This window comes from Peromyscus leucopus, chromosome 11 (assembly GCF_004664715.2).
Source record: "Peromyscus leucopus breed LL Stock chromosome 11, UCI_PerLeu_2.1, whole genome shotgun sequence".
Taxonomy (NCBI): domain Eukaryota; kingdom Metazoa; phylum Chordata; class Mammalia; order Rodentia; family Cricetidae; genus Peromyscus; species Peromyscus leucopus.
The window spans coordinates 51,856,417-51,874,483 of NC_051072.1; the positions used below are offsets into that span (position 1 = coordinate 51,856,417).

Here is an 18,067-nt window from a genome sequence, read left to right on the forward strand (position 1 = left end):
AATTTGGGTCCTGTGTAAGAGCCTCACAGTTGAGTCACCACTCCAACCCAGGAAAGTAAGTATTTTAAAGGATTCTTAAAACCCTTTCAGGTCAGTTCTCAAGCTGAGAATACTGGTTACAGGCAGCGAAGATGGAAAACGCTTTATTTCTAATTCAAGGTATAACCAAGAAGTGTCTCAGCCAGCAGACACATATTTGTGAGTTAAAAGGCATATTTCCCACTTACTTATACAAACAACTATTTATATTTATATAAAAACCATATACCATGTCTTTATATAAACATCTTCTTTGTCAGTTAGAGGTAATAGTATGCTGTTGATAATTACAAAATTCAATAAATCAGATGACAGATTTAATAAAGTCCAAAAAATTCAAGTAAAATTATATTTAATTTATACTTTAGGTCTTATCTAAGCATTGACATTTTTAGGTTAGAAAATTTATTTTTGTTCTGAGCATCATAGAATATTTAACAGCTTTCCTGGCCTCAATCTCCTGTGCTGAAGAGGCATCTTCTATTTCAGAAATGACCATTAAAAATGTTTACAAGGGCTGGAGAGATGGCTCAGATGTTAAAGGCTAGGCTCACAATCAACTGTTTGTAAATATCCTCGACTCAACTGAGAAACCATTAACACAAACTCAAAGCAATTCCAACAAAATCAGAAACAAGACAAGGTTGTCCACTCTCTCCATACCTATTCAATATAGCACTTGAAGTCTTAGCTAGAGCAAAAAGACACTGAAGGAGATCAAGGGCATACAAACAGGAAAGAAATCCAAGTATTTTTATTTGCAGATAATATGATAGTATACATAAGTTCCCCTAAAAATTCCCAAGGAACTCCTACAGTTGATAAAGAAAACACTTTCTGCAAAGTGCTGGAAACAAAATTAACTCACAAATATCAGTAGGCCTCCTATGTACAAATGATAAACAGACTAAGAAAGAAATCAGGGAAACAATACCTTTCACAATATCCTCAAATAATATAAAATATCTTGGGGTAACTCTAATCAAGCAAATGAAAGACTTTCACGATTAAAAACTTCAAGTCTTTGAAGAAAGAAATTAAAGAAGGTATCAGAAGATGGAAAGATCTCTCATGCTCATGGATCAGTAGGATTAACATAGTAAAAATGCCCATCCTACCAAAAGCATTCTACAGATTCATTGCAATTTCCATTACAATTCTTCACAGATCTTGAAAGGACAATGTCAGCCTCATATGGGAACACATACACACACAAAAAACAAGATAGCTAAAACAATCCTCAATAATAAAAGAACTGCTAGTTGCATTACCTTTCCCAATTTAAAAACAGCATGACATTGGACAAAACAATAATAATATTCTGTTATATTTATAGATTGGTGCCTAGTCTGTCATCAGAGGCTTCACCCAGCAACTAATGGAAGCAGATGCAGAGACCCACAGTCAAACATTAGGTGGGCCTCAGGGAATCCTGTGGAAGAAGGGAGGAAGGATTATGGGAGTCAGAGGGGCCAGGACACCACAAGAAAACCCAAGGAATCAACTAATCTAGGCTCATAGTGGCTCCAGAGACTGAACTGCCAACCAGAGAACTTGCATGTGACTGACCTGGGCCCTCTGCACATGTGTTACAGTTGTGTAGCTTGGTCTTCTTGTGGGACTCTTAAGAGTGGGATCAGGGGCTGTCTCTGACTCTGTTACCCGCTTTTGGGTCCCTACTCCTCCTACTGGGTTGCCTCCTCCAGCCGCAATAGGAGAAGAGGTGCCTAGTTTTACTGTAACTTGATATGCTATGGCTGGCTGATATACATGAGAGGCTTATCCTTTGCTGAAGAGAAAGGAGAAAGTGGATAATGGGGGGAGGATGAGGGGAGAGATTGGGAGAAGAGGAGGAAGGGGAAACTCTGATCAAGCTGGGGAAAAATTAATTAATTAATTAAAAACAATTTTAAAGAGTAAATGCTCTTGCAAGCAAATGAGTAAGGTTTATGGAATCTTGTTTATTAATCTGAGTGTAAGACTTAAGGGCTGGAGAAATGGTTCAGGAGGTAAGGGTGCTTGCTGCTAACCTTGATGATCTGAGTTCAATCCTGGGATCCCATAGTAGAAGGAGAGAACTGGCTTCCACACATTTTCCTCTCATGTCCACACATGGGCTGCTACAAGTGTGCATGCACACCTGTGCACATACATACACACACTAAATCAATCAATAAATGTAATTAAAAATAAATAATTTGTAAAGTCTTGTCATATTGACTACATTGCAAACCCTACTATTCTAAGTATTGGAGGGGCGCCTGCTTGAGCAGGGGTTAGACTATGCCATCATTTATGCACCACAGATTTTACACAAGTTTAATAAATAGACAATGTAGAAACAAAAGGAAAAGTATAGATACTCCAAAGCACCCCCAGACTGGCCTACTGCTATTCAGTGCACTAACACACAAGTGTCTTTACAGTCAGTCCTATCTAGAAAACATGTATGATTCTCCCCAGAAGGAAGTATTGCAGAGCCAGCCACAGGGAAAGACTGTTTCCTTTCTGAACAACCTATCCAGATTCTACCTCATATTTTATTCTGCCTATTTCCCTGGTCATTACTCCTTCTGTATCCCTGCCATTACTATGAATTTTCCCTTGTGATTGAGTTAACATTAGTTATTTCCAGTTTTGATATCATCTTACCTCTATTCAAGGTTAGGCCTCATATTGCAAAGCTAACACCAGGAACCATCTTTCCTTCTATATAATGTCACTGCACATGACCTACCTGACATCTTTAATGAGAAATGTAATGTTCTTACACCACCCACCTAATTCTCTTCCTTGGGAAATAATGGAGAGTCAGAAAATTACTGGAGAGCATACTGTCTTTGGCTCACTTTGTTATGCTCTCACCTGGGCAATTCAGCTAAGACTACAAACGGCTCCCTAGAAAACTGTGGGTGGTAACCATGACTTACCAGCATAACTTGGCTGATGGACATTTCCACCATTTTCTATGCAACAGCGAACCAGATCAACATCATTATGGAGAGCAGCTTTATACAGTAAATTCTCTCCAAAAATGTTTCTCCGGTTTATACTATTAAGACACAATTTATTCATCTTCCTTTTTCCTAAAATGAGAGAAAGAACAAAGGTGCACACCTTTAATCCCAGCACCTGAGAGGGAGAGGCAGGTGAATCTGAGTTCATGGCCAGCCTGGTCTACAGAGTGAGTTCCAAGACAGCAAGGGCTACACAGAGACACTTTGTTTCAAAGAAAAGGAGGTGGGGTGGGGGAAAGACTATGATAAATCTAGTCAATATTAGAAGTGGGAATATTATAGTATCAAAGAGTATTTTATCCATTAGCCTTATTGTAATGTTATCTAAATACAAAAATGTAAAGATGTGTTCGTTTTAAAATATTTGTAGTAAACTAAAGCTCATGATATATATTGATTAAAATCTTACAAAAGTGCTCATAAAAGATGACAGATTTTCTTAAAAATTCTGAGCAAAGAATTATTTAAATCTAGAATTATTTACTATTGGCTATATTATCTATCTGCATGCTCCCATAGTTCCATGAGGCAAAGGTTTAGTTCCTTAATTACTAGGAGATGGCAGAGCTTGTAAGAGGTTGGGTCTACTAAGAGGTAGTCAGGTCACTGGAGGCATGTCCTCAAAGGGACAGTGGGAGCCTCTCTTATACTTCCTGCCCATGACATAAGCAGACCTGTTTCACCAGGTGCTCCTGCCATTATGTACTACCTCATCACAGGTCCAATCTTCCATTGAGTAGATCCTCCAAATCTATGAGCCAAAATAACTCTTTTCTCTGCAGAATTATTATCATTACAAATCTGCTAAAGTGATACATTATCAAACTTTATGTTGGGGAGCAGCTGTGTGTAGTTGACAGCAGCAGATGAAGCAGAGCAGAGTAGGTGAATATTATAATTCCTAGCCACTCCCCACCCCCCAGCTACATGACCACGCATGCTCTGTCCAGTAGCCAGGCAAGATGCTTAGTCATCCTAGGGCCTTTGTAATCCGTATGCTCTGCGATCATGTAATTTGCACACAGCATGATCAGGTAATCTATGCACATATATGTTGTAGCTACATAAGCCATTATGCACATGTACGGCGGGGAGAGGCAAACCTATAAAAGTAGCTTCCACCTATCCCTTCTCTCTCTTCCTACATGGTCATTCCACAGGCCTATGCACACACCCTCTCTATTCCCTTAATAAACTCTTATAGTGGGTTTCGTTGTGCCTCATGGCTTCTCTCGCATGGTAAAGAGCACTGCTTAATAAATAACATTGTGCCGTGTAGTAAATAAAAGTGAACACCCTGGGTGCTCAGTCGGCAGCAGCTGGCTTAGACCATGTAGGCAGATTTTACTTCAAGAGGCTGGTAGTTCCAATGAAAAGTCAGTAAAAATTGCAGATAGGAGAGTCAGCCAGCACCACTGGACTAAGAGGTGAGTCTTTGTTCTTTTAGCCAATCCCTCTAGGCTTTGAGCCCAGGGACACAACCCTGAGCTCTCACACCACCATCTATTGCAGCCCCAGTTTCAGGCCAGCAGGCAGGACTCCTGCAGGCAGGCAAGACTACCACCATCTCCGACCAGACCCTGTAACCTACAAGCCCACCCCACCTCCCAAACCAATCCACCCTCCAAGACACAGATTCAACCAGCACTGTTTGGACTAAGAGCTCTGATTAAACAAAGAGTTCTGATTAGACCAAGAACTCCGATTGGACCAAGAGCCCCCACTGGACCAAAAGCTCCAATTGGACCAAGAGTGTCCATCAGACCAAGAGAAGCTCCCTCAGACGTAGATATCGCATGCACCAAGTAGAGTAAGAGATGAGAAGACACCAGTGCAAAAATACAATCAACATCATAAAGACCAATATGGTACCACCAGAACCTAGTGGTTCTACATCAGCAAGACCTGAACATTCCAACGCTGAAGAAGCAGAAGAAAACGACCTTAAAAATGACTTTAAGAAGATGATAGAGGCCTTTAAAAAAGGAAATGAAAAATTCTCCTAAAGAAATTGAGGAAAAGACAAACAAAAAATTGGAAGAAATCAACAAATTCCTAAAAGAAAACCAAGAAAAAGCAATTAAACAGGTGAAGGAAACAGTTCAAGATTTGAAAAATGAAATAGAGACAATAAAGAAGACACAAACTGAGGGAATGCTGGCAATGGAAAATCTGAGTAAACCAACAGGAAGTAGAGATGCAAGCATAATCAAAGAATGCAAGAGATGGAAGACAGAATCTCTGGTATTGAAGATAAGATAGAGGAAATAGATTTGTCAAAGAAAACATTAAAGCAAACAAAGTAATAATACAAAATGTCCAGGAAATCTGAAATACCATGAAAAGACCAAATCTAAGAATAATAGGAATAGAAGAAAAAGAAGAATACCAGATCAAAGACACAGAAAATATATTCAACAAAATCATAGAAAACTTTTCCAACCTAAAGAAGGAAATACCTATAAAGATACAAGAGGCTTACAGAACACCAAATAGACTAGATCCAAAAAAAAAAAAAGTCCCCTCGCCATATAATAATCAACTAAACATATAGAATAAAGAAAAAGCCGGGCAGCGGTGGCGCACGCCTTTAATCCCAGCACTCGGGAGGCAGAGGCAGGTGGATCTCTGTGAGTTCGAGGCCAGCCTGGGCTACCAAGTGAGTTCCAGGAAAGGCGCAAAGCTACACAGAGAAACCCTGTCTCAAAAAATCAAAAAAAAAAAAAAAAAAAGAAAAAATATTAAGAGCTGCAAAGGAAAAACCAAGTAACATACAAAGGCAGACCCATCAGAATAAAACCTGATTTCTCAATGGAGATTCTGAAAGCCAGAAGGTCCTGGACAGATGTTATGCAGACATTAAGAAACCATTGAGGCCAACCCAGACTATTATACCCAGTAAAACTCTCAATCACCACAGACAGTGTAAACAAAATATTCCAAGATAAAACCAAATTTAAACAATACCTATCCACAAATCCAGCCCTACAGAAAGCACTAGTAGAAAAATACAACCTAAGGAAGCTAGATGCACCCACGAAAACACAGTCAATAGATAATCCCACAAAGAAGAGAGACACACGACACTACCAACAAAAAATAACAGGAATTAACAATCATTGGTCATTAAGATCCCTTAATATCAATGGACTCGATTCACCTACAAAAAGATACAGGTTAACAGAATAGATACAAAAACAGAACCCATCATTTCGCTGCATACAAGAAACACACCTCAACTTCAAAGACAAACACTGCCTCAGAGTAAACGGCTGGGAAAAAAATTTTCAATCAAATGGACTCAAGAAGCAAGCTAGTGTAGCTGTCTTAATATCTAACAAAATAGACTTCAAACTAAAATCAACTGAAAGAGATCAGGAAAGACATTACATATTCTTCACAGGAAAAATCCACCAAGATGAAGACTTAATTCTGATCATTTATGCCCCAAATACAAGAGCACCCATTTGTAAAAGAAACATTACTAAAGCTTAAACCACACATCAAAACCCCGCACACTTCAACACCACACTCTCACCAATGGACAGGTCTTCCAGAAAGAAACTTAACAGAGAATGAGGGAACTAACAGACATTATGACTCAAGTGGACTTAATAGATATCTACATAACATTCCACTCTAACAAAAAAGAATATACCTTCTTCTCAGCACCCCTTGGGACCTTCCCTAAAATTAACCACATACTCGGTCACAAAGCAAATCTCAACACACACAAAAAAGTTGGAATAACCTCCTGTATTCTATCGGACCACCATGGCTTAAAGCTAGATTTCAACAACAAAAATTACAGAAAACCTACAATCTCATGGAAACTGAATAATACTGAACAAAATCACCAATGGGTCAAGAAAGAAATAAAGAAACAAAGTAAAGACTTCTTAGAATTCAATGAAAATGAATGTACAGCATACCCAAACTTATGGGACACCATGAAAGCAGTGCTAAGAGGAAAATTCATAGCACTAAATGCTCATGTAAAGAAGGTGGAGGAATCTCACACTAGTGACTTACTAGCACACCTGAAAGCTTAGAAGAAAAAGAAACAAACTCATCCAGGAGGAATAGATGCCAGGAAAAAAATCAAATTGACTGCTGAAATCAGTAAAATAGAAACAAAAAGAAAACTATAAAGAATCAATGAAACAAAGAGTTGATTCTTTAAGAAAATCAACAAAATAGACAAGCCCCTAGACAAACTAACCAAAAAACAGAGAAAGAACATCCAAATTAACTAAATCAGAAATGAAAAGATAGACATAACAACAGACAATGAGGAAATCCAGAGAATCATCAGGTCATACTTCAAAAACCTGTACTCTAATTGGAAAATCTAAAAGAAATGGACAATTTTCTGGATGGGTATCACATACCAAAGTTAAACCAAGACCAGATAAACAATTTAAATAGACCAATAACCCCTAAGGAAATAAAAACAATGATTAAAAGTCTCCCAACCAAAAAAAAAAAAAAAAAGCCCAGGACCAGATGGTTTCAATGCAGAATTCTACCAGATTTTCAAAGAAGAGTTAATACCAATACTCTTCAAATTATTCCACAAAATAAAAACAGAAGGAACATTATCAAACTCTTTTTATGAGGCTTCAGTTATCCTGATATGCAATCCACACAAAGATGCAACAAAGAAAGAAAATTACAGACCAATCTCCCTCATGAACATTGATGCAAAAACACTCAATAAAATACTGGCAAACTGTATCCAAGAACACATAAAAAAGCTTATCCACCATGACCAAGTAGGCTTCATCCAAGAGACTCAAGGATGGTTGAACATACGAAAATCTGTCAATATAATACACCATATAAACAAACAGAAAGAAAAAAAACCACATGATCTTCTCATTAGATGCTGAAAAAACCTTTGACAAAATCCAATACCCCTTCATAAAGGTACTAGAGAGATCAGGAATACAAGGAGCATACATAATAAAGGCATAATAAAGGCAAAATACAGCAAGCTGACAGCCAGTATCAAATTAAATGGAGAAAAACTCAAAGTGATTCCACTAAAATCAGGAACAAGACAAGGTTGTCCACTCTCCCCATATTTATTCAATATAGTACTAGAAGGTCTAGCTAGAGCAATAAGACAACAAAAGGAGATCAAAGGGATACAAATTGGCAAGGAAGAAGTCAAACTTTCACTATTTGCAGATGATATGATAGTATACATAAGTGACCCCAAAAACTCCACCAGGGAACTCCTACAGCTGATAAACTCCTTCAGTAAAGTGGCAGGATACAAGATTAACTCAAAAAAATCAGTAGCCCTCCTATATACAAACGATAAATGGGCTGAGAAAGAAATCAGAGAAACATCACCCTTTACAATAGCGATAAATAATATAAAATACCTTGAGGTAACTCTAACAAGTGAAAGACCTGTATGACAAGAACTTTTAAGTCTCTGAAGAAAGAAATTAAAGAAGGTATCAGAAAATGGAAAGATCTCCCATGCTCATGGATAGGTAGGATTAACATAGTAAAAATGGCAATCTTATCAAAAGCAATCTACAGATTCAATGCAATCCCCATCCAAATCCCAACACAACTCTTCACAGACCTGGAAAGAACAATACTCAACTTTGTATGAAAAATCAAAAAACCCAGGACAGCTAAAAGAATCTTGTACAATAAAGCAACCTCTGGAGGCATCACGATCCCTGACTTCAAGCTCTACTACAGAGCTACAGTAATAAAAACAGCTTCGTATTGGCATAAAAACCGACATGTGGACCAATGGAATTGAGCTGAAGATCCTGACATTAATCCATATACCTATGAATACCTGGTTTTTGACAAAGAAGCCAAAACTGTACAATGGAAAAAAGGAAGCATTTTCAACCAATGGTGCTGGCATGACTGGATGTCAACATGTAGAAGACTGCAAACAGATCCATATCTATCTCTATGCACAAAACTCAAGTCCAAGCAGATCAAAGACCTGAACATAAAGCCAGTTACACTGAACTTGAGAGAAGAGAAAGTAGGAAGTAGTCTTGAATGCATTGACGCAGGAGATCACTTCCTAAATATAACACCAGTAGCACAGACACTGAAAGCAACAATTAATAAATGGGACCTCCTGAAACTGAGAAGCTTTTTTAAGGCAAAGGATATGGACAATAAGACAAAACAACAGCTTACAGAATGGGAAAAGATCTTCACCAACCCTACATCTGACAGAGGACTGATCTCCAAAATATATAAAGAACTCAAGAAACTAGACATCAAAATAACAAACAATCCAATTTAAAAATGAGCTACAGAGCTAGACAGAGAATTCTTAACAGAAGAATCTCAAATGGCCAAAAGATATTTAAGGAATTGCTCAGCATCCTTAGTTATCATGGAAATGCAAATCAAAACAACTCTGAGATACCATTTTACACCTGTCAGAATGGCTATGATCAAAAACACTGAAAACAGTTTTTGTTGGAGAGGATGTGGAGCAAGCAGAATACTGCTCCACTGTTCGTGGAGTGCAAACTTGTACAGCCACTTTGGAAATCAGTATAGTGGTTTCTCAGAATATTGGGAATCAATCTACTTCAAGACCTAGCAATACCACTCTTGGGCATATACCAAAGGAATGCTCAATCATACCACAAGCACACATGCTCAACCATGTTCATAGCAGCATTATTCTTAATAGCCAGAACCCTGAAACAACCTAGATGCCCTTCAACCAAAGAATGGATAAAGAAAATGTGGCACATCTACGCAAGGGAGTACCACTCAGCAGTAAAAAACAATGACATCATGAAATTTTCAGGCAAATGGATGGAACTAGAAAATATCATCCTGAGTGAGGTAATCCAGACTCAGAAGGACAAACATGGTATGTAATCACTCATAAGTGTATACTAGATGTAAAGCAAAGAATAACCAGACTACAACCCACAGCTCCAGAGAAGCTAGCTAACAAGGAGCACTCTAAGAGGGATGCATGGATAGCACTGGGAAGGGAAAATAGATGAGATCTCCATGAGTAAACTGGGGGTGGGGGGCAATGGAGGATAGGGGATGGGAGATGAGAAGATAAGGGAACGGGCTGGTCAAGCTGGAACATGGACAGAGTGGGAGAGCAATGAAAGATGTACCATGATCGAGGGAGACGTCATGGGGATAGGGAAAAACAGGGTACTATGGAAGATCCCAGGAATCCACAAAAATGACCCAGCTTAGACTACTAGCAATAGTGGAGAGGGTGCCTGAACTGCCTACTCCAGTAATCAGATTGGTGAATACTCTGTCATCATAGAGCCTTCATTCAGTAACTGATGGAAGCAGATGCAGAGATTCACAGCCAAGCACCAGGCCGAGCTCCAGGAGTCCAGTAGAAGAGAGAGAAGAGGGATTCTATGAGTAAGGGGCATCAAGATCATGATGGGGAAACCTACAGAGACAACCAAACCAAACTAGTGGGAATTCATGAACTGTGGACCAATAGCTGTGGAGCCTCCATGGAACTGGACTAGGTCCTCTGCATAGGCAAGACAGTTGTATAGTGATCTGCTTATGAGGTCCCCTGCTAGTGGGATCAGGACCCATTCCTGGTGCATGAGTGGGCTTTTTGGAGCTCACTACCTATGGTGGGACACCTTGCTCAGCCTTAGTGCAGGGAGGGGTGGGGGTTGGACCTACCTCAACTGAGTATATCAGGCTCTGCTGACTCCCCATGGGAGGCCTTGCCTTGGAGGATGTGGGAATAGGGGTTGGGCTGGGGTGGGGGAAGGCTGAGAGATGGGAGGAGGGAGAGGAGGGGGATCTGTGGTTGGTATGTAAAATGAAAAGAAAATTTCTTAATAAGAAAAAAAACAAAAAACAAAACAAGTTTATATTATAGTACAACATGTCTTCTAAAGCTATTAGAATATTTCTGTGCCATGTCAGTAAGATATAAAAAAACAAACAAACAAACAAACAAACAAACAAAAAAACTAACCCCAACAAGACCAGAAATAGAATAGCTAAACTTTGGAATTGCTAAATTTTCTAATTTTTTTTTATGTGGGTATTTTGCCAGCATGTATGTCTGTGTGTTTGTGTGCCTGATGCCTACAGAGGCCAGAAGAGGGAACTGGATCCCTTGAGACTGGAGTTACAGACAACTGTAACCTGCCCTGTGGGTGCTGCGAATTGAACCTGGGTCCCCTGGAAGAGTAGCCAATGCCCTTATAAGTTGAGCCATCTCTCCAGCTCTGCTAAATTTTCTCTTTAATAAAAAGAACCTCAAGTTAAAGAATGACAATCTCCATTTTTGCAATAGTTTTGATTTGCTAAGTCACGATAGATACAATTACAGCAATTTTCCAGAAGATACAACCCAAGCACTAATTCTTAACTGTGCCTCTTAAAACACTAAAACTAACTTCTTACGTGGATTTTCCATATCCAGGCACTTCTCGGGGGTGATACTCAATGGATTTCCTGAATTTCAAGATAGTTTTGATGATAGCTTTTCCAATCTTGATCTAGCCAAACCCCCAAGAGAAGAACTTGATAATGGTGAAGCAGACATGGACCAAGCCCTGTAACCCAGCAGGAAAGAAGGCGGAAGAAGGAGGCTTTTCCAGTTCTGATCTAGGCAAGCTCTCCCATCTATGAACTTGATAATGATGAAACAGAAATGGACACAGTCCTATAACCCAGCAGGAAGGAAGGCTGAAGGGGAGCCATGAGCTCTAGGCTAGCTTAAAATACACAGCACATTCCAGACCAGCATGGACCATGAGGCAAGGCCTTGTTTAAAAAAAAAAAAATCAAACAAATAAACAAACAAAACCTTATAAAGGTAACTGAGTACTGAGAACTTTTCTTAATTGTAACTCCATTGATTTTCCTTTTATTTTGATGCCTCTATTAGGTCTTGCTGTAAGAGTAAAAGGAACGAAAGACAGGCAGTCAGACAGACTACCCTAATTGCTATACATTAGACTACTATCCTTATACCAAAGAATACAAACATCCTCCTACCAGATAATATGTATGCCTACCAGATAATGTGTATGCCTACCAGATAATGTGTATGCCTACCAGATAATGTGTATGCCTACCAGATAATGTGTATGCCTGGCAATTTAGATCTATGACCCCATGTGTAGAGAAATGAATGCAATGAGCCCCAAGGTCCTTATGGCTTTTTGTTCAGATGAATTTTCAGAGCACAGTGGTACAGGGGAAGGGTGTGACAAAGTTAGGGGACCTCACTAATCTTAGAAAACAGAATCAGAGTTTAGGGAGGCTGTTACATCTAGAGTTTAATTTGCCAAGCAGGATACCATAGATGAGAAAATAAAGAAAAGGTGCCAGAAATCTACATACGGAGGTCCTTGAGTTATTGTTTTAATTTTATTTAAACACAGGGTAAATTTTAATTTAATTAAAAAATGCTTGCATATAAGAGGGAGGACCCTTGGGCTGGGGAGATGGTTCAATGTGTCCACGGCTTGCTATGCAAGTGTGAGAGCCTGAGTTTGGCTCCCCAGCAGCCATGTAAAAGTCTGGCACAGTAGCATATGCCTGGGAAGGGTTAGTAGAAACAAAAAGCTCCAGATTAAGTGAAAAGTTAATGTGGGGAACAACAGGCAAAGATACATAACATTAGCTTCTGGTCTCCACATGCATACACATAGGCATGCATGCCTGCATAGACACATGTATACATACACACCCCCCCACATATACACAAAGAGGAACCTCTTCTGTAAGGCTAGGTAAGAACAACTAATGAGTAAGTAGAAAACTACAGCACTCGCACAGGGCTAGGAGACATTTACATTCCTAGCAGTTTGAGTATATGGAGCTTGCTGAGCAGCTAGGGCACTTAAGAGAGCCCCCAGAATAGCCATTTCTCATGACCCCCCCTTCTCCAGGGCCCAGCACTACACTTGCCTATCAAAATCTTAACAAAGTATTGAAAAGTTAATCTTCACATAACTTGTCAAAGTAAAGCTCAACACTACTTTTAAAATACACAAGCAGTAATATTTTGTTGCATATGGATATCCACTTGTTTTCCACATTTCCTTCCACTCCAGAAAAGGCAGTTTTGCATGTGTATGAGTTTATTTCCCGACTGTATTTCATTTCCTTGATCTATTTCCCTACTGATGACAAAGTCATGCTATTTTTATTATAAAAGCTACAAAATTCCTAAAGCCTGATCAGGTTAGCTCTCAAATTTTATTTTCAGTCATTTTGCTGTTGTGAGTCCTTTGCACTTAAAAATGAATTGACTCATAGTAATTTTATGGAAGGAAAGGAAAGAGAGTGATGAGGAGAAAAGAGAGGAGGGTAGGGGAGAGAGGAGAGAGGACTGGGATGATGTTTCAGTCAGCAAAGTGTTTGCCTAGCAAACACAAGAACCTGAGTTGATCCAAGAAGGCAGAGACTGGTAGCCAGCCAACTTAGCTTTATCTGGCAAGTTCCAGACCAGTGAGAGGTTGTCCCCTGGCCTTGACATTTACCTGCACATGTGCACCTTTCCCCCCTGCCTATGACTGTGAAAAGACAAAACAGTCTCTGCATGGGTTATGGGTTTTCATTAGGATTATATACAAACCATACATTTGAGAAGTAACACTACACTTTAATGATAGTCCATGTCTCGCCATCTAATTTTCTTTTGATTTCTCTAGGTTTTGTTTGATTTTGTAGGCTTTAGTGATCTGAGATTTTTTAATAAAACTTTTTCTTAAATACACATTTTGCTATTATAATGATGGTTTTCAAATTTTACTTCATTTATTGCTATAAAATATAAGGATATTTGCATATTTTGTGTCCTTCAACTTTGCTAAACTAAATTACAGTAGCTGTATTGCTTGCTTTCCTGTTGCTATGATAAAATACCATAACCAAAAGCAACTTAAGAAAGAATAGCTTATTTTGGCTTACAGTTAAAGAGGTAAAGTAGCTTTTTATCATAGATTCTATCAAATTGTTGACATAGATGATTGTGTTTGTGACTAAATACACTTACTTTCTAATGTTATTGCTTTTTGGTTTTTTTTACATAATAATTAGCAAGAACTTCACAATGTTCAACAGAAGTAATGAGAATAGATACTTTTGTTAATGGTACTAGGGGATATCCTAGTTATTTATTTATTTTTTATCAACTTGACATAAGTTAGTCATTTGGAAGAGGGAATCTCAGTTGAGAAGATGTCCCCACCAAATTACCCAGTGAGCAAGTCTATGGGACATTTTCTTGACTAATGATTGATGTGGGAGGGTCTAACTCACTGTGGGTGGTCCCACCCACCCCTGGGTAGGTGGTCCTGAACAGCAAAAGAAAGCAAGCTGATCAAGCCCCAAGAACAAGGTTCTGCTTCAGTTCCTGATTCCAGGTTCCTGCCTTGAGTCCCTGCCCTGACCTTCCTTGGTAACAGATTGTGACTTGGGAATTGTCCATAAGAAAACAAAACAAAAGAGAATAAACCCTCTCCCCAAGTTGATTTTGATTCCAGTGCTTTGTCCCAGCAACAGAAACCTTAACCAAGACAGAGAGAAAGCATTATTATTTTATCAATGAATAGAATAGTTACATGATTTTGTAGATGCCCTTTGTCAGGTTGAAGATATTCTCCTCTATCACTGTTTACTGAAATTTTTAACTAGAAGTGATGCTTGATGTTATCAAACTCTCTCTTTACATCTGTTGAAATGATATATATAGTTGTTCCTTTTTAGATTGTTAATGTAAGTTGCAGTGAGTAATTTTCAAATTTAAAGCCAGTTATCAGCAGTAAAGATGTTAGGTATTAGTATTTTGACTTGTAAAAATTGCACTATTTAATGTATACAACTCAGTGAGTTTAGAGACAAGGATATACTTGTGAAAATCACTATCATCAAGATCACAGACAAATCTTCCCTCTTCCTTGTTCTTATTGTTTCATGGGAGTTTGTTCCTTATGAGTGCATTTAAACCTTTGTGTTACGTCACTAGTAGCTCTCCTGTTTCATGTTGCATCTTCTTTAGAATATATTTCTAAAAATGTTTAAATGCATATATTCAGTGTTATCATTCTTTTCCCTCATACTTTAGTTCTTTGAATAATTCTTTAAAAGGACATTAAACAAAGGAACAACAAACATATAAAAGGACATTGGATTTTTCAATATTAAGATAACAAAACAATTCATGTCTGTTCTCTTCCAGAATGTTTTCACTTAAACCTTTGATCAGCCAGAAATTCAATTTAGAATAATGGATGTTATATATAACACTTAGTCCTTTTTACCAACACTTTGAGATATGTATGGTCTAGATCACTCATCACTGTCATATTTCCAATGTATCTGCTTTTCAAATCTAAAACTTCTTTTCTATTTCATTGATTATTGGTCCAATGCCATGGAAATTACTCTAATTTCAGTGGCTTTCTAAAATGTTACGATTTACACAAAACAGATTCTTACCCACACTATCTTTGCTTTAATTTTTCTGAGTATTTTTGCTGGTTTTTTATACTTACTCTTCTACCTGAAATTTAGTGTCATTTTGTAGTAGTCTCATGGCTACTCTGTAGCCCTGTTAAAATAATAAAACAATAAACAAGCAGACAAAACTCTATGTATGTAGGAGAGATTATTCAATGGGTATACTTGTTCTGCAAGTGTGATATCTGAGTTCAAGTCCTTAGCATCCATGTAAAAAGACAGACCAGAAACCCATCATTAGGAAGCAAGAGAAGGTGGATCAGCTATCCATCCATTCTACTGAAACTGCAAGCTTCCAGTGAAAGATTCTGTCTCAAGTAAATAATGTGGACAGTGGTGAAGCAAAACACCCAATGTCCTGCTCTGGCTTCTTCATGCACATGCACAGGCATGCATATTAACATACTCATATGCATGCAATACACAAACACACCTCTATATGGTTTTGTGTGTTTGCATGTTTGTCTGTGAACCTAAGTGTGATGATATATGTGCAGGTATGTGCAGGTGTGTGTGAAGGCCAGACAGAGGTCAATATCAAGGGTCTATTCAATCACTCAGTTTTGAGACAGGGCTTCTCATTGACCCTATAGCTCATGGATTTGACAAAACTAGCTGGCATCAATACCCACAAATCTTCCTGACTCTCCTGTTCAAGTGCTGTGATTACAAGAATGTGCTGCTGTCTCTCTCTTTTTTAATGTGCTTGTCTTAGTCACTATTGTATTGCTGTGAAGAGGCACTACAACCAAGAAAACACTTAGAAAACAAAGCATTTAATTGGGGACTTACAACTTCAGAGGTTTAGTCCATTATCATCATGGCAGGAGCATGGCAACATACATGGCGCTGGAGCAGTAGCTGAGAGCTACATCCTGATCCTCAGATGGGGGGGTAGGAGGACTGTACCTGGCATGGGCATCTGAAACCCCAAAGCCCGCCCCCATTGACACACTTCCTCCAACAAGGCCACATTTCCTAATCCTTCTAATCCTTTCTAACAGTTCCACTCCCTGGTGACTAAACACTCAAATACACGTGCCTATGAGGACCATTCTTATTCAAACCACCACAGTTCTGGAAATTAAAGTCAGGTTCTCAGATTTGACAAGCACCTTACTGACTGAGCTACCTCCCCAGGCCCAAACCTACTTTTGATTGAGATCCCATGCACTTATGAAGTTACTGAGAGAAGGAAGTTTCTTAAGTTCTAAATTTAACTGAGAACTAGTTTCTTGTTTCCATTTGTTCCAGTCTCCTTTTTGTCCCTCAGAAGAAATTTTAAACCCTCTTCTTATAGGTTGACATAGACTTTACTGTCATAAGTATATCTTCCTTACTTTCATAGCACTATAATTATTATAATTATATATAATTTTCTCTTATACTGTTTATCTAGTTAGTATATTATAACTAGTTTTTTTCAGTTTATTGAATTTTTCTGTATTTTATTTTGAAATAATTTCAGGCTCTCAGAAGAAAGTATGTAAAGCGAATAAAGGGTCTAAAGCTATAGCCAAGTGGTGGAGTGCTTGCCTAACGTGTGAAGCCCTGAGTTTGATCTGAGTAGAAAAGAAAAATAAGCAAAGGAGTCAATGTTAACATTTTGTCACAATTTTAAATCGTTTTCATCTACCCTATCATCTATCTATCTATCTATCTATTATCTATCTATTACCTGTCTGTCTGTCTGTCTATCTATCTATCTATCTATCTATCTATCTATCTATCTATCTATCTGCTGTACATAGACAGATAGGTGGGATAATAATGATTAACTTTTTTATGCCATACCTTTTATAACTAATACTTATCATGTATTTTCTAAAAATACAATCATTCTCTTATACAATCAAGAATATTATTTTCACATTCAGAAAACTCAAACAGATGCAATCTATAGCCCATATTTCAATTCTGTCAAGTCCACTATCACTTTAACCAGTGTTTCTACATTATTTTATTGTAATAACTTTTACATTCAATCCTGTGGCTTATATAGAAAAAAAAAACAAGTTAATGACAATTAACTTGTCAGTAATGTGCCCTCTCCTTTTCTCTACTCCTGTTTTTGGTATGCGCTGTCAGCTTTTTGCTGTGTTAGCCATACACTCAAATGTGAAAGTATCCTGATACTAGCTGCTCTCCATAGTGGAAAGTATAGAAAATAATGCTACCCTGGAAGCTGTTTAAGTTCAAATCCCACTTATGCTACTACTAAGCTATGTGTGCTAGTGGGAAGTCTTACTTACCATCACTGAAATTGTTAACTCATCAATATAACTGAGATCATATTTTAAATTGTTCTACTTCAGTTCTGTTTCAATAAGCTACTTAAAGGAATGAAGAAATATTCAAAATATGTCTCACCATTTTTTATTTTAAGTTGTTCACTTTTCCTGATCTGTTCACTCTTGAATCTGGATGAAAGCATATTCTTCCTTTTACTGTCAGTCATTAAAACAGAACCCTGTATTCTTTTTTTAAAAAATGGATGAAATAATTGCAATTTTTAAAAG

The 18,067-nt window shown here is 38.1% G+C and overlaps 1 protein-coding gene across 1 annotated transcript in view; it reads right to left on the bottom strand.

Annotated features, from left to right (window-relative positions):
- The window catches only part of Ankrd31 (ankyrin repeat domain 31), a 156,631-nt gene that overhangs the window by 89,869 nt on the left and 48,695 nt on the right, over window positions 1-18,067 (bottom strand). The window contains exons 9-10 of the mRNA XM_037209485.1: window positions 17,919-17,995; window positions 2,970-3,125 (exon numbers count right to left, since the gene is read on the bottom strand). Coding sequence (XP_037065380.1) covers window positions 2,970-3,125; window positions 17,919-17,995 — 233 coding nt within the window. The remainder of the gene's footprint in view (window positions 1-2,969; window positions 3,126-17,918; window positions 17,996-18,067) is intronic.